Source organism: Acartia tonsa, chromosome 2 (assembly GCF_053477335.1).
Source record: "Acartia tonsa isolate MP-2025a chromosome 2, ASM5347733v1, whole genome shotgun sequence".
NCBI lineage: Eukaryota > Metazoa > Arthropoda > Copepoda > Calanoida > Acartiidae > Acartia > Acartia tonsa.
The window spans coordinates 44,630,207-44,651,387 of NC_137261.1; the positions used below are offsets into that span (position 1 = coordinate 44,630,207).

Consider the following 21,181-nt stretch of genomic DNA (forward strand, 5'->3'; position numbering starts at 1 on the left):
GCTTTTTATAATGCGAGGTGAGTGAGTTTTGCCATATTAGTTAATGTGGTGGCAGCAGGGCGAACTCACGTTACCAAACCATCGACCACTTCCCCTCATCATTCATTGGAGACATCTCCTTTTTTCTGTGGAATAAATATTCCTTTTGCTTGGTTATTTTAGATTAATTTTATTTTATTAGAAAAAAAAACATTTCACACTTGTGAATTTTAAAACATTTTACAAACATTTTAGTGATTTTAAAAATACAAATAAAGTGATCCGTGATATAGTAATATAATTTAAAAATGTAAATGTAAATGTAATCAAACCCCCCCCCAAACCCCCCCCCCCGGTTTTAGTCGCTTTGATACATCTAATAGACACATTTTGGCTTGACCATGTCGTCAATCAAGATATACCCGCCTAATGAACTGCCTCAAGAAGGAATATCAGATGCCCAGTTTGAAATCTGGTCGGAACAACTGGAAATTTATCTCGAGATTGAAGAAAAATTCAGAAAGTTTTTGCCAGGAGGCAAATATGATACATGGATTCCCGCAGAACAAAATGACAAAAGAATCATTATTCCTATAGCACCAGATACTGAAGACAAGTTAGTTGATCACAGAAGAGATCTCAGACAATTCATAAGCATAGTTGCCAAATATGTTCACATTGATTACTACAAACCGATAATAAAACATTCCAGCAGCCTAAAGTGGATTTACAAAAAAATTCGCGAAGATTATGATATTCAAACCCAAGGAATTCATTTTTTTAATCTTCTTGATCTAACATGGGATTGTACTGGACAACAAACAGCAATTGGCTTCTACAACCAGTATCGCAGTATGATTATTAGCAACCTAGCGGCCAAAGGAACACATGTAAAATGGAAAGGAGAAACTTTGAAAGAAGACGACAAACTCAATACCAGCCATGAAGATTTAATCTTCCTCAATGTATTGCAAATCTTGCATCCAAAATTGCCTTCCTACATTCGTGAAAACTATGCCCACAAACTTGGTTTAGAAAACAAATTGATGGATTTTAAAACAGAAATTTTAACCAAAGCTAAACAATACATAGCAGAAATCAACGGAAATAGCGCAACCTCTATTAATGAAGATCCACAATGTAATTACATGTCTACCCCAAGAAACAACTACAGATCTAATTGGAAACAAAAACAACAGCCTAGAAGATACCCACAAAATCAACGTCAACATCCAACATCTACAACAACCTCTACCAACCAGAGCCCACCATTTTGCCGTATATGTCACCTAGCAGGACTGTCTAAAACAGTTTATCTAAGTCATTACATTGGTCAACCATCTTGTCCAACTTTGTCAGACAAAGACAAACAAATGCTTACAACTAGAATTGGACAACAACTTGGAGCCATAAGCCTAGAAGATGACCAGGATGAAGCCTCTGAAATACTAAAAGAATATGGCTATGGAGTTGATGATTGTGATGCCCAACAATCATCAAATGAGCAGGTAAAGAAAGTTTATTTTTCTGGAAATTTAGAAAAAAATATTGAAAAAAATAAAACCATCAATATTAACCAGAATGAAAATAATTCTAATTTCAGCACAGCGAGCTGTAACTTTATAGAACCTATCCCTACACAATGCTTGACAGTCCAGGATTCCAACAACAGAACAGTAAATCTGGATTTAGACACAGGCGCAACAGTAAGCTATGCAAAACTTTCTATCGTAAAAGCTCATGGTTTCACAATAAGGCCGAATTCACAACTTTCCAATCTAGCCGACGGAAAAACAAAACTGATATCTTTAGGCGAAATTGACGAAATATTCCATAGAAATTCTTGGTCTGTAAGATTTCACGCAATAGTAACGCAGCATCTTCACTGTGATTTTGTAGCAGGAAATAACTTCATTAAAGAAAATTCAATTATACAAGATCTAAATGCAAAATCTATTACAATTCATAAGAAATACAATGTGTCAGAAACGAGCAAATCATTAATATTACCAACAGAACCAAATAACTTACTTTTGCAAAACAACAACATCAACATAGTTTTACCACAACAAGAAATTCCTTTTCAAGTTCCATTTAAAGACAACACTATGCTGGCTATTCAACCATGGCACCAAAACAAGCAGCAAGATTGGCCGCAGCCGCAATTATGTACAGTAAAACAGGGCAAAATCCTAGTAAAAAACCCTACAAATGAACTCTATCAGCTAAAAAAATCTACAAAACTTCAAATTAGAACCCTCAGCGACAACAATAAATATCAACAGGAACCAGTCATCAACAAAAAGTTTCAAGAAAACCAGCGTGAAAAGGACAATACAGACAAAATTGACATCAACAACGAAGACATCAACCCAGATATTGTCAGGTATGTTAAAGATATTAACCATACTTTTAAAGATGTTTTTAACGAAGATCTGTCCATTGGCTATAACCACAGATTTGGAAAACACATTTGTCGACTAAATTGGGCTGGGCCTAACAGACCAACAGCAACAAAAGTAGTAAACATCAATTATGACAATGAAACAAAAAAATTATTACAAGAAGTCTGTGATGATTTGACTAGTAAAAATGTTTTGGGCATTCCACAAGAAGATGATGTCATTATCCAATATTGTTCACCTAGTTTTTTAGTCCGTAAACAAAAAGCTAAAAATAAATCTAAACAGGACCTAACTAAAGATGATGTAAGGCTTGTGGTAAATTTTTCCAAAATCAATGACCATCTGAAAAATATACCAACTGCTATTACAAGACCTAAAGATATTTTCTCAGGGCTGGGTAAGTGGAATTATATAATCACATTAGATTTACAGTCTGGATTCTTTCAAAACCACATGAGTATGGAGGACGCACAATGGCTTGGAATTACAACCCCATTTGGAGGAATGAGATATTTGAAAAGATCGGGTCAAGGGTTAATTGGACAGAGTGAAGAGCTTGATGAACTTTTAAGTAAAATTTTAGGCAAGGAAATGAAAGAAGGTAAAGTTTTACGTATTGCTGATGATTTCTATATAGGTGGCAGAGATCCAAAAGAGGCTGCTGACAACTACAGAGATGTCCTGGAAAAATTTCAAGCTGGAAACATCAAGATATCACCATCAAAAACAAAGGTATTTCTTAAATCTGTAGATATACTTGGATGGAAATGGTCACAGGGTGGATATTTAAGCCCTTCACCACATCGCGTAAACGCTTTACGTAACACAAAGCATACAGATATCAAAACAGTCAAAGACTTAAGATCTTATCTTGGTCTCTACAAAACCCTTCTCCCAGCCTCCCCTAATTTAACCCTTCTCCTTAACCCATTCGACTTAGAAGTTGCCGACAGGGATAGTAAAGAAACAATTAATTGGACAAGAGATTTGATTGCTTCTTTTCAGGATTCTACATCAGCTGTTGATAATCTACAAACCCTTTATCTACCACATCCTGAGGACCAACTACTAATTGAAACAGACGCAGCAAAATGCCCCGCAGGATTGGGTCATACAGTATATGCCATAATTGAAGGTAAAAAATTACCTGTTTCTTTTCATAGCACAAAACTGTCGCCAAATCACCAAAAATGGATGGCTTGCGAACTTGAGGCCCTAAGTTTTGCAACAGCTATACATACAGAATATGATCTTCTCAAAGAATGCAAAAAACCTGTCATTCTAACACCGGACAGCAAACCAGTTTTTGATGCTATAAAAATGATCAGAAAAAATCAATATTCTGCCAGTCCACGTATTCAATCTCTCATAACAAATGTCAACAGATTGCCAATAATTGTTCAACTTGCAAGTGGAAAAAACAAACAAAACATAAGTAGTGACTATCAATCACGCCATCCTTCAGAATGTGATTCTGAACATTGTTCTGTCTGCAAATTTGTATCAGAATCATCAGATTCAGTTTTAATCCCGGCCGCCATCAATAATATCTCCGCAGAAAATAGTATGACAAACAGAAATGCCTGGAAAAAAATTCAAGACCAGCAGAAAGCTTGCAAAGAAGCTAAGTATCTTCTAAAATCTGGAAAAACACCCAGCAAAATGTCAGGTAAAATTAATTCTGAAATCAGACGTCTATGTTCCATAGCCAAACTAGATAAAACCAATTTACTTATTGTCGAAAAACAACCAAATAAATACTCATCTCAAAAAACAGAATTGATTGTTATACCTCAAACTCATTTACCAGCGTTGTTATGGCAAATACACAACAAACTTCAACACCCGTCAAAAGCTCAACTTAAGTCAAATTTTGATAAATCATTCTATTCAGTAGGACTTACAGCAACACTTGAAACTCTATATAATGATTGTTTTTTTTGTTCTTCACAAAAAACGATTCCAGATATGACCAAGCATGAAACAATTACTGAAGCAGAGACCCCTGGTGTACAATTTCATGCAGATGTTTTAAGGAGACAAAGTCAATACATCTTTGTAATTAGAGATCATTTTTCATCTTATACTTCATCTAAAATTATCAAATCTGAAAATAATCAATAACTAAAAAACGCAATTATTGATACTGTTATGCCCCTCAAATTAGCAGGTGAATGTAATATTAGAGTAGACAATGCAACTGGTTTCTCCCCTCTCCTTAAGGGCAAAGATCCTGACCTAACTAAACTAAATATCAAAATAACGGCCACAGATGTCCTAAACAAGAATGCCAATGCTGTTATAGATAAATGCTGCTATGAATTAGAACAGGAGCTAAAACGTATAGAACCGGATGGCAGACCAATATCAAACACAACACTTCAAATTGCCATATCTCGTTTAAATAACAAGCTAAGAAGAAAAGGACAAATATCAGCCACAGAAATGCTTTTTAATCGAGATATGTACACTGGACAGAATCTTAATCTAAACTATCAAGAAATAAGAAAAGACCAAATTGATACCAGAAATACAGCAAACAAAAAATTCAATGAAAAAATTAAACAAATGCCAACTTCTACCCCAAAACCAGGTGATCTTGTTACAACTCAATTAAAGCCAGATAAACATAAAGCTAGAGATATTTTTATGGTTTCAAAATGTGAAAATGATAAAGTCACTATTCAAAAAGTTATTCACCCACATACATCAAACCCTATGATTAGGTCAAAACAATATGAAACTTCAATTGACAGAATCCAGGTAACAAGAAATTTTTTAAAACCGAACAATAAAACAGAAAAAAACAAGCCTGTGATTAGTCAATGGAATCCTATTAGAAAAATAGAACATGATGAGGAAGATGATGAAAATATAAATGACAAGGTTTTAAATACTAAAGAGAAAGATTATACTGTTCATATAAGACCACAATCCATAACTTCAACAAGACCAATTTTATATGAACATCTGGATAAAGAATTAACAGAAAGCAGAAAACAAGCTTCCAGTGAACTTCAAAAAATAAACTCTACAGAAGATATATCTGAAAAACAATCTCCCAGAAAATCTTCCAGAACACAAAATAAGGAAGCAACAAAAAAAATAGCTTCGCTATACACACAAAAACAACACAAAAAAATTCCTCAAACTGACGGAATTATGACAGAGTCTGATAGCAGTCCAGAATTAACAGATAAAAAAAGGCTTTATTCTTCTACTACTCAAAATCTACTTGATGATGAAACCGATTATGAAGATTCAAAATCTCAACAATCAGATAGTTCTGATTTTGCATGGGATTACTCAGGGAATGAAGAAATTTTAGATCCTGATGATATATTTCCTACTCCTGCTCTCGATGATTCATGGATTCGTCCACCTCTAAATCTTCAAGCAGAATCTGATAATGTTCAAACTAATCGTGTTTATGATCTTACAAATCTTTTAACAAGAATATCTACATCAGTCAAAAATATTACTGGTTCTACAGATGATGAACCTGATCCTCAAAAGAAGGGGGACGCTAATCATTAATGATGTCCCATATTTTAGGCAGTAACATGACCCATCATCAAGATCACACAAACTGTAAATACATGTATAGAAACTTACAAAGCCAAAGATTAAATACAGCTGCCAACATATAACTGCCAGGACGTACATGATAAGTCAGCTGATTTGTGTCTATGTGACGTTCTAATGGACTGGGTGTATCATAGCGAACTAATCCATCTTCCTGCTTTCAGAACAAGCTTTTTATAATGCGAGGTGAGTGAGTTTTGCCATATTAGTTAATGTTACATTGTACAACAAAATAAATATTTATTGGTGAACCTTTAAAGTTATTAAGACAGCTAACAGCAGAATGATTGAATGATACTTGGTGGGATCAGTAAAAATCACAGTCTAATGTTCCTTCAATTCATAGTGCTAATCCAATAATAAAAAATAACGAATAGAATTTCCAGTGAAACAATACCTGACATCTGGCTTATCAATCCCCATGCCAAAAGCAATAGTTGCACACACAACCCTGATCTTGTCTTGTACCCAATCATCCTGGGTTCGATTCCGAACCTCAATGCCCAGCCCGGCATGATAGGGTGCAGCAGAAATGCCCGCCTTTACTAGATATGCGGCAGCTGTCTCACAATCTTTCTGGGAGAAACAGTACACAATGCCGGATTTACGCTTGAAGCTCGCCAGAATAAGTTCAGCAATTTCTGCAATACAATTCTTTCCTTTCTTCTGTCGTACTTCATATTTCAAGTTGGCTCTGTTTTACAAGGCGTTTGAAAATTGTTTTTAGATAGAGTTCGACTTTTCAAAATTGTATCTTATTAATTGCAACTAGTAATCTTTAAAAAAAAAAACAGTATTAAAATGTACTTTTAAGAGATAACCTAAATACGTCTACACTGAATTTCTGATTCTACCGGCTTTGATAATCCTTACTCCTGCTGGACTGCCCTGTCTCCTAGCGCTTAGGTTAGGGTAAATAAGGTTAATGTAGTATGGGGGGAAAGGGGGGGGGGGGGTGGTCAACTTATACATTAAAAAAAAATTTGCTTGTAAACGCCCATGCCTGTTAAAGCTGGATAAAAACCATTTAGGATTATTCATCTTGAGCTGGAATAGAATATCTGTTCTCACTCTGGGAGTAGCTGTGGCCGTCAGAGCCATCATTGGTACCCCGGGGAATTTGGACCTGGAGAAACAAGAAAAATACATGGTTAGAGAGATAATTAAGGTAAAGTTCAAGTGTTCAACAACCCCACCCACCCCGCAAAGAAACTAGCCTACGATCTTCAGATTCATCCGGAGAGACAAACGGACATTATTTTAATTTGTTTTATAGAAACATACTAAAATAAATCTCCTACCTGAGAAGAGAAAGCCTCTTATAATCTGGCCTGAAATCATGGCCCCACTGGGACACACAGTGAGCCTCGTCTATCACAAACCTTTTCAGCATATCTTGGTTGTACACGGACATCAAAGCATCCTAAACAATTACACATAACAAAACCAAACAGTACATAGAGACAGAAAGGTATTTTTCAAAAACAAATGTTAATTAATATAAGGAGGGAACTTATGAACGGTAAATTCAAATTACAAATTATAAATCACAAAATTACAACTTTGAAGATGAAAATTATAAGTTGAAAATTTTTGCACTGCTAGTTAGAACCAATCGATCAAGATTTAACAACAGTACCCAGGGTTTTTAAGCAACCCAATGACAGGACATGTCTACAAAATTTTGGTTAATACCTAGTGTATTTTTAAAGGAATGTGTAAGCTGATATTCCTCAAAATGTCTAGCGAGCACTCAAACTGAAAATACGGGGAAGGGGGTAGTTTCTTTTCTAAATGCCAATCCCCTTCGGCTAGCCCTAACCTTTCAGGACTAGAAGGGAAACCGCCAAATCAAATATCATCTTGCCTGCAATTGATTGGAAGATGTCAATTTCTCTGGAGTAACATAAAGCAGGGTGGGACCTGGCACTCGTCCTCGCATTTGTGTGTAGATTCGACTCTGTCTAAATTAACAAGGATGACAACATCAATAAGTATAGTAGCGAAGCAATATAAATCATGGATGCACCACAGACTAGATTAGTTTTTCAGCACAAAAAGAGAGAATTTGCAATAAATCAAAAACAAAAATTTCGGCTGCCTATCTAAAATAACAGCACAAGAAATCATATTTTCCCCATAACATTACGGACGACAGACAGACAAAAGTAAATAACGGAGCAGCTTTGCTACTGAAACTATTGCTTCTTTTACAGGGTTCTTTAAAAGGATATCAAGGGGGGGGAAGTTCTGACACTTTTGCGTAAACAGTGATTATAGGCCTTGTCTTTGGAGATAATGGATAGGTTATTTGGCAAAAAAGTTTCCTTTTGGGATGTAGTTTTCCTATTTTTAAAAAAATTTTGGATTCGGCCTCCAGGTTCCGGTACTCCAGCCCTCCAGGTGGATTCTGGACAGGTAAAAAAAAAAAATTCAAGATAGAACAAAACTTATTTAACAAAAGTTGGTACTTTATGGATGGTATGAACTAATTTGAAGAAAATTTTGAAATCGGGCTCCAGGTTCAGGTGCTGCAGGCCTCCAGGTGGATCCTGGACAGGTAAAAATTGAAAATTTTTACTTTAAAAGTTAGAACAAAACTTATTTTACAAAAGTGGCTTCTTTATGGATGGTATGAACTAATTTAAAGAAAATTTTGAAATCGGGCTCCAGGTTCAGGTGCTGCAGGCCTCCAGGTGGATCCTGGACAGGTAAAAATTGAAAATTTTTAATTTAAAAGTTAGAACAAAACTTATTTAACAAAAGTGGCTTCTTTATGGATGGTATGAACTAATTTGAAGAAAATTTTGAAATCGGGCTCCAGGTTCAGGTGCTGCAGGCCTCCAGGTGGATCCTGGACAGGTAAAAATTGAAAATTTTTACTTTAAAAGTTAGAACAAAACTTATTTAACAAAAGGGGCTTCTTTATGGATGGTATGAACTAATTTGAAGAAAATTTTGAAATCGGGCTCCAGGTTCAGGTGCTGCAGGCCTCCAGGTGGATCCTGGACAGGTAAAAATTGAAAATTTTTACTTTAAAAGTTAGAACAAAACTTATTTAACAAAAGTGGCTTCTTTATAGATGGTATTAACTAATCTGAAGAAAAGTTTGAAATCGAGCTCTAGGTTCAGATACTGCAGGCCTCCAGGTGGATCCTGTACAGATAAACAGTAATTTTTTACTTTAAAAGTTAGAACAAAACTTATTTAACAAAAGTGGCTTCTTTATAGATGGTATGAACTATTTTAAAGAAAATTTTGAAATCGGGCTCCAGGTTCAGGTACTGCAGGCCTCCAGGTAGATCCTGGACAGGTAAAAATTGAAATTCTTTACTTTAAAAGTTAGAACAAAACTTATTTAACAAAAGTGGCTTCTTTATGGATGGTAGGAAGTAATTTGAAAAAAAATTTTGAAATCGGGCTCCAGGTCCAGGTACTGCAGGCCTCCAGGTGGATCTTTGACAGGTAAAAACTGAAATTTTTTTCTATTAAAGTTAGAACAAAACTTATTGAACAAAAGTTGATACTTTATGGATGGTATTAAATACTTTAAAGAAAAATTTGAAATTGGGCTCCAGGTTCAGGTACTGCAGGCCACCAGGTAGATCCTGGACATGTAAAAATTGAATTTTTTCACTTTAAAAGTTAGATCAAAACTTATTTCACAAAAGTTGATACTTTATGGATGGTATTAACTAATTTGAACAAAATTTTGAAATTGGGCTCCAGGTTCAGGTACTGCAGGCCTCCAGGTGGATCCTGGACAAGTAAAAACTGAAAATCTAAAGTAAAATATTTCAATATTTACCTGTCCAGGATCTAACTGGAGGCCTGCAGTCCCTGAACCTGGAGCCCGATTTTAAAATTTTCTTTTAAATTAGTTAATACCATCCATAAAGTTTCAACTTTTGATAAATAGGTAAGTTTTGTTCTGACTTTAATAGAAAAATTTTTCAGTTTTTACCTGTCCAGGATCCACCTGGAGGCCTGCAGTACCTGAACCTGGAGCCCGATTTCAAAATTTTCTTCAATTTACTTCCTACCATCTGTAAAGAAGCCACTTTTGTCAAATATGTTTTGTTTTAACTTTTAAAGTAAAAATTTTTAATTTTTACCTGTCCAGGATCCACCTGGAGGCCTGCAGTACCTGAACCTGGCGCCCGATTTCAAAATTTTCTTCAAATTACTTCCTACCATCTATAAAGAAGCCACTTTTGTTAAATAAGTTTTGTTCTAACTTTTAAAGTAAAAATTGAAATTTTTACCTGTCCAGGATCCACCTGGAGGCCTGCAGCACCTGAACCTGGAGCCCGATTTCAAAATTTTCTTCAGATTAGTTAATACCATCTATAAAGAAGCCACTTTTGTTAAATAAGTTTTGTTCTAACTTTTAAAGTAAAAAATTTCAGTTTTTACCTGTCCAGGATCCACCTGGAGGCCTGCAGTACCAGAACCTGGAGCCCGATTTCAAAAATTTCTTCAAATTAGATCATACCATCCTTAAAGTGGCAACTTTTGTTAAATAAGTTTTGTTCTAACTTTTAAAGTAAAAATTTTCAATTTTTACCTGTCCAGGATCCACCTGGAGGCCTGCAGCACCTGAACCTGGAGCCCGATTTCAAAATTTTCCTCAGATTAGTTAATACCATCTATAAAGAAGCCACTTTTGTTAAATAAGTTTTGTTCTAACTTTTAAAGTAAAAATTTTCAATTTTTACCTGTCCAGGATCCACCTGGAGGCCTGCAGCACATGAACCTGGAGCCCGATTTCAAAATTTTCTTCAGATTAGTTAATACCATCTATAAAGAAGCCACTTTTGTTAAATAAGTTTTGTTCTAACTTTTAAAGTAAAAATTTTCAATTTTTACCTGTCCAGGATCCACCTGGAGGCCTGCAGTACCAGAACCTGGAGCCCGATTTCAAAAATTTCTTCAAATTAGTTCATACCATCCATAAAGTACCAACTTTTGTTAAATAAGTTTTGTTCTATCTTGAATTTTTTTTTTTTACCTGTCCAGAATCCACCTGGAGGCCTGGAGTACCGGAACCTGGAGACCGAATCCAAAATTTTTTTAAAAATAGGAAAACTACATCCCAAAAGGAAACTTTTTTGCCAAATAACCTATCCATTATCTCGAAAGACAAAGCCTATAATCACTGTTTACGCAAAAGTGTCAGAACTTCCCCCCCCCTTATCTATAATACAAAGTAGAACGATGTCTGTCCGTCTGTCTGTCCGTCTGTCCGTCTGTCCGTCTGTCTGTCCGTCTGAAGCTTAAGATCTCAGTAACCACTGAACCGATTGGGCTCTACTCTTCAGGGAATATACCTACTGGTCCTGTGATGGTTTTAAGCTATTTTCTTGGGGGGTGAGACACCCCCAACCACCCCAAAAATGAAAAATACCCCCCCCAAAAAAAAAAAAAAAAAATTTTTACTTTTTCTTTTTAAATCTAAAATACGAAAAATTAGGTTGATCAAACCTCTTGGGGCAAAGCCCCTAGAGGCTAGGGGCGAAGCCGCTAGTCTATTATACAAAGTAGAACGATGTCTGTCTGTTTGTCTGTGTGTCTGTTTGTTTGTAGCGAAGGATCTCTCTAACCGCTGAACCGATCGGGTTCTCCTTTACAGGGTAGCTTCTCATAGGTCCCGGGAAGGTTTATAACTATTTTCTTGGGGGGTGGGACACCCCAAACCCCCCCAAAAATTAAAAATACCCCCCTCAAATTTTTTTTTCTTTTTAAAACTAAAATTAAAATAGTTAGGTCGACTACCCCCCCTCCCAAAAAAAAAATAATTTCTCCCCCCAAAAAAATTTTTTAAACATTTTTTCTTTAAATCTAAAATATGAAAAATTGGTTTGATTAAACCTCTCGGGGCAAAGCCCCTAGAGGCTAGGGGCGAAGCCGCTAGTTCTATAAAAAGTAACAATGAATTAAGAACGTGCCTAGGTATTTATAAAACTTTGATTACACGTATGATTTACAATCCAATGTTCCCCCCCCCCCCCACTTCCCATGAATATTACCCATAATGCTGACATGTATAAAATATAATACCTGGCATAATCGTCTCCAGATAAATGATCAGCTGATATATTCATACCATTCAGTTTAGTAACTTGATCTTGTATTAAACTTACAAGAGGAGAGACTACAACTGTTATTCCACCCTAAATATTTCATTTTAAGGCACATAGATAGATAATTAGGTTGACATATAATACAGCAGATACAATAATGGGTATATTAACATTAATTCAGGCCAAATAGATTTAATTTGCAGGGATCTAAAGGAAGGACAATGGCCGATAAATTGATGTACATCCCCAATGATACAAAAAACTACACCTTCTGTAGATAAGTTGTTGAAACGTTTGGACACTCAACTAAATGAACCAACAAATCAAAATTCAATGTAAAGTCTCCAAGGTTGGTAAGCTGATATAAGAAAACGTTATCAGAAGACTTTGGGGACTAGTGTAATAAACAGCCAAAATTTAAATTTAAAAGTAGGACTGTAATAGAGAAGCAATGTAAAAAATGGTCCCATCACCTGGAAAGCTGCAGGTAGCTGGTAGCACAAGGACTTGCCGCCACCAGTTGGCATCAGCACAAATGTGTCATGGCCCATGATGGCAGAGTTCACAGCTTGTAACTGGTTCACCCTTCAAAAACATTGTCAAAACTACCTATACTTTTTTATACCTAGCTTATAATAAAGTAAAGGTAAAAAAACAAAGAATAACAATTTATTACCTACTTTTTGCATTAAAAAGTAATGATTGTTACTTGACTTTATAAAATAACCAAATCGGTCCAGCAGCGGTTAGCAAGATTGCAAGCTACAGACAGACAAACACACACACAACTTGTTATTTTAACATAAGAATAAAATATTGAAAACTCAAAGCATATTTTTTAAAAATTAAAATCATTTTAACAATAACTTACCTAAAATTTCTCATACCAAACTTTTCAGCCAGAACTTTTCTTATTCCCTGGCTGAAATGATGATTCTCACTGGATAAATTTCTATCTTTCCCATCATTTCTGGCCTCACCAATAAATCTGCCATCCTCGTTAGCTTTGTCTTTGGCGTTCTAATTATGGTATCAATTATGAACATTAAAAAGACTCTTCCACAAAGAACTTGATTTCTTTTTACAACTAAAGCTGTCAAAATTATGAATTTTTTTCTTATCTTTATGTATAAAGGGTTATTTTGTTAATTATAATCAGAGAGAATGGAGTGAACTGTACATTATTTTCAAATCCAATTGAAACCGTGATACACTTTTATACAAGAACAAATCCTACCTTACTAACTGTGGAATGTTTAGGAGTATTATACAACATCTTATCATAACTAATCTCTTCATCATCATCTAATATCTCTATTGGTGTGTCCATGGCACCGACATGCTGCGTATGGAAATCTTCTATGAACTGGGTTCCTGTCTCCTTGGCTGTTGTCCGTGGATTATTGAAATAATGTGAACTAAGAAACGATCAAGTCAAAAAACGAAGAGTGATAACAGAAATCTTAAGGGTTAAAGTTATGGCCGGTAATTAATATACATCCCCAATGATGATAAACAAAATTACCCATTTTGTAGATTAAATTCCTGGTTGTAAAATTAGGACATTATTAGAACATCGATTGAAGGCTTTGTCTTTGGAGTGAGAGGAGAGGTTATTTTACAAAAAAAAAAGTTTTCTTTTGGTATGTAGTTTTCCTATTTAATTTTTAAAAAACTACATCCCAAAGGGAAACTTTTTTGTGAATTAATCTATTCTCTCACTCCAAAGACAAAGCCTATAATCACTGTTTACGCAAAAGTGTCAAAACTCCTCCCCCCCCCCCCTTGTCACATTCACAAATCAGAGTTTTTGGCCTTAAAATTATATACCTATGTATATTTATCAAAATCTTATTGAATATTAATTTCTGCTTAGGACAAGACTGTGCAAGTGCATTAGTTATAATAAAACTATAGGAGATTCTAATATACACTTTAAGGTACACTGAGGTATTGTTAACTTGATTCCTGACAGGCTGATCATCATAATGTTGGTTGTGTTGTATATTTGAGTTTCGCAACGGAGGAGAACTGGGCACACTGAACTCAACTTGATCATAGCTGTTATAGTCATCAGATAGGCCTTTAAAATATTTTAATTGACAAACAGCCAACGAGGGAAAGGACAATGGACTATAAATTATTCTGGTACCCAACGGTCCATAAATATGTTCTCTCATGCGTTTTATTTTATCTAAGCACGATTTGTTGGTTCATACAGTGTCAAAACTTTTCAACCATTGATATAGAGCTACAGAACGGGTAATTATGATTATTATCGTTTGGGATGTACATCAATTTATCGTGCAATGTTTCATACCTTCTTTTTCAATTTCATAGGTTTTTTCATAAAAAAAACGTAAGAATAATTTTAGACATCAGTTTTAAGAAAAAATATTTAACTTGCACCTGAATTATTGTTCGGAGATTTCTCACTGCTGGAGGGCACAGCCCCGGCTCCAGGTTTCTTAGACCTGAATTTTGATACTGGACCACTTCCTGACTTACCAATTGAGGCCTAAATTACATTTTATTAATTATTTAGATTTGGATTCCAGGATAAACTAAAAATAACATACTCTATTCATTATACTAACTATAGTAGTTGGATGTGTGCGTGTGCAATGTAAGGCCTTAAATTTAGATCTTCAATTTTCAGGAAGTGCCTACTGTACTTATCCTGCTATGCAATTGAATTTTTAGGGTTAAGAGAAACAATACTGCAACCCACCATCTCTGGGACTAATTTTGATATTTTTATACAAATTTAGGTTTTAGTCAAAATAAGCAAAATCCACTATACATTTTGTAATATGACTTATTTTCATATTTTAAGTTTTTAAGCATTTAAGTTGCCCTAAAAAAAAACATTTTCAATTTGCATAATATTAAACTTTAAATAATGACTGGACTTAAACATTTTCAAAATCCAACTCAAACCTGAGAGGACCTCATCCTAGAAGTCAGAATAGGACTTGATGGAGGTTCTGAATCTGAAATTGTGTCTTCATAAGAGTAACCTAATCAATTTTAAATGTTCATATTACTATAGGAATGGCAAGCCTGGATTTTTACTAGTCGATTCTGGCCAGTATAATTGTCAAAAATTTGTGGATTAATCCGAAACAGATTGGGATAGAAATAGTCATACCTGTATTTACGATCGAGAAAGTGATACAATATCAAGTATCAACATGTTTGTAAGTCAGCAACCTATCGACCTATTTATAGTTTCAAGTTCTATGATAATTATTTGTTATTTTTTACTATTATAATTTGCTCTTTTTTTATTTATTTGTTTTACTTTTGTTCTTAATGTAGATAGATGTTTTGAGAAGTCTTAATATTATAATATGAACATTCCTTTGTTGTTAGCCGGGGAAACATTGACCTCCTCATTGAATTCAAATGGCGGACTTTCATCGAAGTCTGGTGACCCTGGGGGCTCGTCCCATATTGGGAAATGTGGACGGACACGGTTAGAAACTTTATCTCCTAAATATTAGGAAAAGGGAATTAATAAATAGGGAATTTAAGATTGTTTTTGATGATAAAAAAACATAATATAGTGGAAAATGACAAAGTTACAGAAACTTTTTTTTGAATTTATGAAAGAAGTGGAATTGTTACCTATGCCTTTATTTCAAATAAAAATACGTCAATAATATTAAAGGGTCCAAGAAAAGCTTCATGTAAAATTGCAATATTAAAACAGACAGACAACTGTTCAGAGACCACTATTTTGGAGGTCCCAAGTGCCATACAAATTACGATAAATCATTAAATTGGAAATCGGAAATGAGAAATCAATTCCAATTGGTGGAAGTAGTAAAAACTATTTGCCTTATTTCAAACACACAAAAAAAGAATGTAATAGAAATTATCATTAATACAGAAACTTTCAAAAGAAAGGATAGGACAATGACGGTTAGGTTAATTTAATCTACTCCCAAATACTTACAATAGTTGTGCATAATAACTTATATCTTTATCCTAACCTGAAGATATTTGAATCGGGTTGGAACTCTTGTCCTCTGAGTTTGTCAGAACTTTATGCTCTTCAAGTCTTGAGGCGAGTTTTCGGTAACAAGACTTGGCAGATTCAATCTAAAATTAAGACACAATCACAATTTAAATCTTGGTTCCATAAACAATGTTAGATCATACATGGAGAAAAGGAAAAAAGGGAGTATCTTGTTAACTTTCTTTATGTCTAGCCCCTGTGTGGATACCAAGTACCCAATATAACCTAACCAGACCTATAGTAAAAACACAAAGACAAGAAAAACCACTTATTTAACAATAAAGGTTCTGTGCCTGACTATGCAATGAAGTTTAAGAGAAACCGCTGATATTTCTTCACATAGTATAAGATAAGCTACGCTATAACAAACTAGGACATTTATGTAGGTCTATAAGTATAAAAAAAGTGTCCAAACTTTTCCACCAATAATTTTAATCTACAAGAGGTGGTAGTTTATAATAAATGGATTATATTAATTTATAGTCCTGTCCATTAAGATCATTGATCACAACCACCATCTAAAATTGTAGGTTGAATGTACTTGCCTTTGAAATTAACTCCATTTCTGAGGATTGTAGAGGTTGAGAAAAATTCATCTCCATGAAAAAGTTTGTAAATTCAGATTCAAATTTCGATATCCATTCTCTGTGTTTTCTAAACAGAAACAATTAAGTTCAAAATAATATTTACCTACACTGCGAACCAAAAAAATAGGCAAATCAGAATTTTCAGAATAGCAGCTTCATTATTCATTTTGGATGACTTTACTATAAATATAAAATGTAGATGCATCTTTTGGTTACAGGTTTCAGCTGTTATTTTTTTTATTAATCAGCACCAATGAAGCACAAGATTTGAAAAACAGCACTTGGGGGAAATACTGGTGAACCAAAAAGATACAATTTTGTTTAAAATTAATATTCTCATTCTGAAATTATGTTTATAACAAGTCCCTTGTTACAAGTGTTTCTGTTTATTTGTTCTATCGTCTGATTTTAGAGCTTTGCTTTTATGGATGTTGTTATTTAAGTCTAAAATAATAAATTGTAAATAACTTACTCAATATCACTTTGGTTCATCTTATTACTTGACTTATTAAAACTTGCAGTTCTTGTAATTTTATGCGTCAACTCGTTCAAAGTTGATATCACAGTAGTTAAGAGAATTATATTTTTATTCAGAGATTTTGTACTTGCGTTCTGTTCATCTATATTTCATACTTTGTTAGCATTTTACGTTAGAAACATTGCTGTTATATTCGACAGCTGACAATGAAAATGAATCTATTACTAATTGGATGTTACACCAGATGATTTTCATCTTCTCTACCTTTTGAAGTGAAACTCTCAACGGGCTTAAATAACGATACCCTCTACCCACCCCATTTAGCTGAGCTGAATCTTTAAATCATTTTGGTGGTGCGCTAAATCGGGGTGCGCCGAATTGGCGCATCACCAAAATGATTTAAAGATTCAGCTCTGGATGAACATTGACATAAATGAGTTAGATGTTAGCAACGTAAATTGACAATTATTCCCCTGACACGATATCCACGGATATTTCCATATCAATTAGGTACAATATAGCAATATAGCTAATATATTGTAAATAATTTCTTTCCAATATACCCATACAAGCGCAAAACATAACTCCAAGATAAAGGTCGTGCAATGAAAGGAACAGTTGTCTTAGTGAGAATTATGTCCAAATAATAATGGACTGTATATTTATAAAAAAGTTTTCTCATTCATTGGCTCAAAAAAATTCTAGACAGAGTCGTAAAAACGAGCAGTGTTCAATTTCTATCTATACCTAATCTTATTCTACAGAAGGATCGCAGTGATTTAGTTTATCACAATTGGGTGTAACAAAGTTTTCCTTGAGGTAGAGAAGAGTTTGATTTATCAGTTTTGAGCAAAGCTGTAGGTTCATCAACAAGGGAAATAGGTTTAGTTCGCAATGCACCTTAATATACAGGGTGGGGCAAATAAGACCGGACAAATTCTAACTTCTAAACAAATAAACATAAAATCGTCAATTTTAAAGATTTTATTGAATTTTAAAAACTGGCAAGCAAAATAAGTATATGACTAGTAGATAATTCAACAAAATCGCCGCCAGCCTCAATCACCGCCTATACCGGCCTCCTCAACCGCCGGCAGGTCCATTTCAAAATGTACCTGTCCAAGCTGGCGTAGTTCTCCTTGATAGTGGCATTGAGGGAGGTCTTTGTGGTATGGGCACGTCTATTGGTGCATGCTTCAAAGTAGTCTTTGGCCCAAAAGTCCATTGAATTAAGATCGGGCTGCTGGGAGGCCACATTTCCTTAGGAACATGAGTAACCGCCAAATTGACAAAATCCATGTTTTTGCTCTCATTTGGGCTAGGATTTAGCCACAATGGACTTTAAGTACTCAAAATGCGTGTCTCGATGAGTTTAAGACACCCACAAAATTTTTGGGTCAAATTTCCAACTCCTTTGTCGGGCCCTACTGTTTGTGATTTTTGAGGCTCAAAATCTTGAAAAATCGATCTCATTTCGGCTATGATTGAGCTAAAATAGATTTAAACACGGCAAAATGTGTGACTTGATGAGCCTAAGACACCCACAAAATTTGGGGTCAAGATTCCAACTTCTTCCCTATCGGACCCTACGTTATGTGATTTTGCGCATTGACCACCGGCGCATTTGGAATCTGCCTTGTTGAACATATGCGCGGCCAGCTCGGTGTACACGTCTATCTTCGTCCAAAATTTTTTTTGTGCTAAAAGGTCATTACCTAAGCTTTTTATAGTGTGGTCAAACGTCCTGATTGGTCAAGTAGTTTTGGCGCAATGGCCGTTTTAAGTTTGTCCGGTCTTATTTGCCCCACCCTGTATATCAGCTAAATTTAGGTACATATAGAAAAATAAGAAACAAGGGCTTGATACTTTATTATTTGGGTATGTTTCCTCAAAGTGCTTAGTCGAGCAAGGAAATCCCCCCCGTATTTTGAAAAATATTAAACGTTGGAGAGGGGGAAAGTGGTTACTGTGTTAAAGAACCGCATTTAAAGGCACCGCGGGTGTTCTGCATAAAAAATTACGAAGAAGGTGGGGGGTTATCTAGTTCAGAGCTTAATAGGCACTTTAAGGGAAAGAACAGATTGAGGGGCAATAACTATCCTCCTGAATTTGACTAAATAAACCCACCTGGAGAAATTTTTCTATTTGTTGATAACCGACTCCTGCCAGCAGATGAAAACCTGCAATAACATAGATCAAAATTTATGGGGAAATAAGGGACTTTAATGGATAAGACAATGGACAATAAAAAAATGATTGATGATGAACAAAACTACCCCTTATAGAATAAATTTTGTTACCAATTTTCTTACCTACGGAAAGTTGGAGGTTTCTCCGGGGATGGATCAAAGATAACCTGACTTTCAGGTACACCTGTGCCAGGAGTTGGTGGGTCCTTAATAAGAACACTATCATTTTATAGTTAAAATTAAGGAAATGTTATTTGTCGCAGTGTATTATAACCATTTTTCCGTGGATAGTAAAATAAGGAAACATTATGCAATGTTTGAAATGGATAGGATAAGTCTTACATGCCTAACATAAGGATAAGAGCTGTAACCAACAACTGAATTAATTCAAAAAATATTTGGCAATTACAGCAGATTTTTTCGTGATTTTGGGGGCAATGCTTCGTAGTGAAGACCTTTTATCTGCCCCCCCCCCCAAAAAAAAAAAATATTTTAGATATATTTTGCTTTTTGGCTATACCATATTTCTTATCATTTTGGACTTGATACCTTATTCCTGATCATTTACGGACTTACCGACCTTAGTATATAATATAAGAAAAGCTATGCTTTTGACAATGGTATTTACATTTTACATAAATAATGCATGTTAGTTGTACCTTGGAAGCTAAACCAAAGTTGGGTGGTGGACAGGTCTCTAATAATCTCTCTGGAGGCGGGGTATGGGGTGGGCTAAAGGCGGAACAATCTTCTATCTCAGCAGATTCATCGGCCACGTTCTAAAATAAATAACAGTAATATTAAGGTAGTGAACATTGACATTGGACTGTAAATTATACTTAACTTTTATAAATACATTCTCTCATGTACAAACTCACTGTCCTTTTATGAATTATAATCTAACTATTACAAGAGTCACAATGTAAAGTTTAAAAATCGGTAGGTATCGATACTGATGGACGGAACCTAATTAAGGAACGCTTCGCTCTTAACAAGAATTGTTTTCATGAAAACTGCTGTTTTTTTAAAAGAAAAGAAAAAACAGACAAAATATTTGTATTACCTCCTCCAAAAATGCGGGTGGTTCACTTTCCTCGAAATCACTTTGTTGTTCAAAATCCTCTATTTCCTCTGTGTCTAACACTAGCAATAGAAATTATAAATTTTTAAAATGACAAGTAGTGAAGCCATAAAAATTCATGGAAGGAAAAACAGACTAAATGAATTATAGAGAAGATGTTAAATATGCAATAATTCAAAGAATTCACGAAACCTTGCTAAAAAACTATAAATATTTTTATTGTCTTTTTATGCATGACCGACAGACTGACGGAATAGGTAAATTAAACATCCCCCCCCCCCCCCACCCACCAAATCACATATTTTTTATTCCCCCCCCCCCCCACTTTATCAGGGTCAAATTTGCAAAATATACACCCCTGATTCTTGGTGCTCTTTATTAGGTGGTATCTTTACAAAAGTATTCTATCTTAAATCGCAGTAGAGAAAAAAATCATTGCAGTTTATATATGCGTATTGCTTATGTAACGAAAAAAGAAAGCAAATAATTTACTGCAATAGAGTTGGTTGTCCGCTTGTGTATTAATGAATTTAATTATTAGTACCTGGTGAGTCATCAAGGCCAAAATCTGCTACCAGATCCTCTGTATTTTCTATTATAGGGCTGCTAGGATCCATGGTTGACTGCTTTGGTTTATGGTTAGATTTTTTCGCTGTTGTTTCTACCTGTAATAGAGACAAGAATGACAACATCCATAAGTAGTAAAGCACCAACCACAAAAAAATCATGGATGGACATACAAAGTGATATAAAGAGCACATATTCAGTAG

At 34.9% G+C, this 21,181-nt stretch overlaps 3 protein-coding genes across 3 annotated transcripts in view; 1 reads left to right on the top strand and 2 right to left on the bottom strand.

Moving 5' to 3' along the window:
- LOC145311948 (lymphokine-activated killer T-cell-originated protein kinase homolog) overlaps window positions 1-21,181 on the bottom strand; it is a 40,744-nt gene that overhangs the window by 14,671 nt on the left and 4,892 nt on the right. The window lies entirely within an intron of this gene.
- The window catches only part of LOC145311947 (uncharacterized), a 31,770-nt gene that overhangs the window by 5,702 nt on the left and 4,887 nt on the right, over window positions 1-21,181 (bottom strand). The window contains exons 8-28 of the mRNA XM_080151017.1: window positions 20,956-21,076; window positions 20,394-20,473; window positions 19,990-20,109; window positions 19,454-19,536; window positions 19,269-19,321; window positions 17,955-18,041; window positions 17,136-17,283; window positions 16,622-16,730; window positions 16,051-16,159; window positions 15,415-15,547; window positions 14,993-15,071; window positions 14,462-14,570; window positions 14,021-14,135; window positions 13,290-13,470; window positions 12,924-13,072; window positions 12,526-12,637; window positions 12,030-12,142; window positions 7,837-7,933; window positions 7,271-7,392; window positions 6,973-7,095; window positions 6,367-6,663 (exon numbers count right to left, since the gene is read on the bottom strand). Of these exons, the coding sequence (XP_080007143.1) occupies window positions 6,367-6,663; window positions 6,973-7,095; window positions 7,271-7,392; window positions 7,837-7,933; window positions 12,030-12,142; window positions 12,526-12,637; window positions 12,924-13,072; window positions 13,290-13,470; window positions 14,021-14,135; window positions 14,462-14,570; window positions 14,993-15,071; window positions 15,415-15,547; window positions 16,051-16,159; window positions 16,622-16,730; window positions 17,136-17,283; window positions 17,955-18,041; window positions 19,269-19,321; window positions 19,454-19,536; window positions 19,990-20,109; window positions 20,394-20,473; window positions 20,956-21,076 (2,540 nt within the window). The remainder of the gene's footprint in view (window positions 1-6,366; window positions 6,664-6,972; window positions 7,096-7,270; window positions 7,393-7,836; window positions 7,934-12,029; window positions 12,143-12,525; window positions 12,638-12,923; window positions 13,073-13,289; window positions 13,471-14,020; window positions 14,136-14,461; window positions 14,571-14,992; window positions 15,072-15,414; window positions 15,548-16,050; window positions 16,160-16,621; window positions 16,731-17,135; window positions 17,284-17,954; window positions 18,042-19,268; window positions 19,322-19,453; window positions 19,537-19,989; window positions 20,110-20,393; window positions 20,474-20,955; window positions 21,077-21,181) is intronic.
- LOC145312331 (uncharacterized) lies at window positions 381-5,921 on the top strand. Its single transcript, XM_080151574.1, has 3 exons — window positions 381-3,116; window positions 3,390-4,053; window positions 5,554-5,921. The coding sequence occupies exons 1-3, from the start codon at window positions 381-383 to the stop codon at window positions 5,919-5,921; spliced, it is 3,768 nt and encodes a 1,255-aa protein (XP_080007700.1).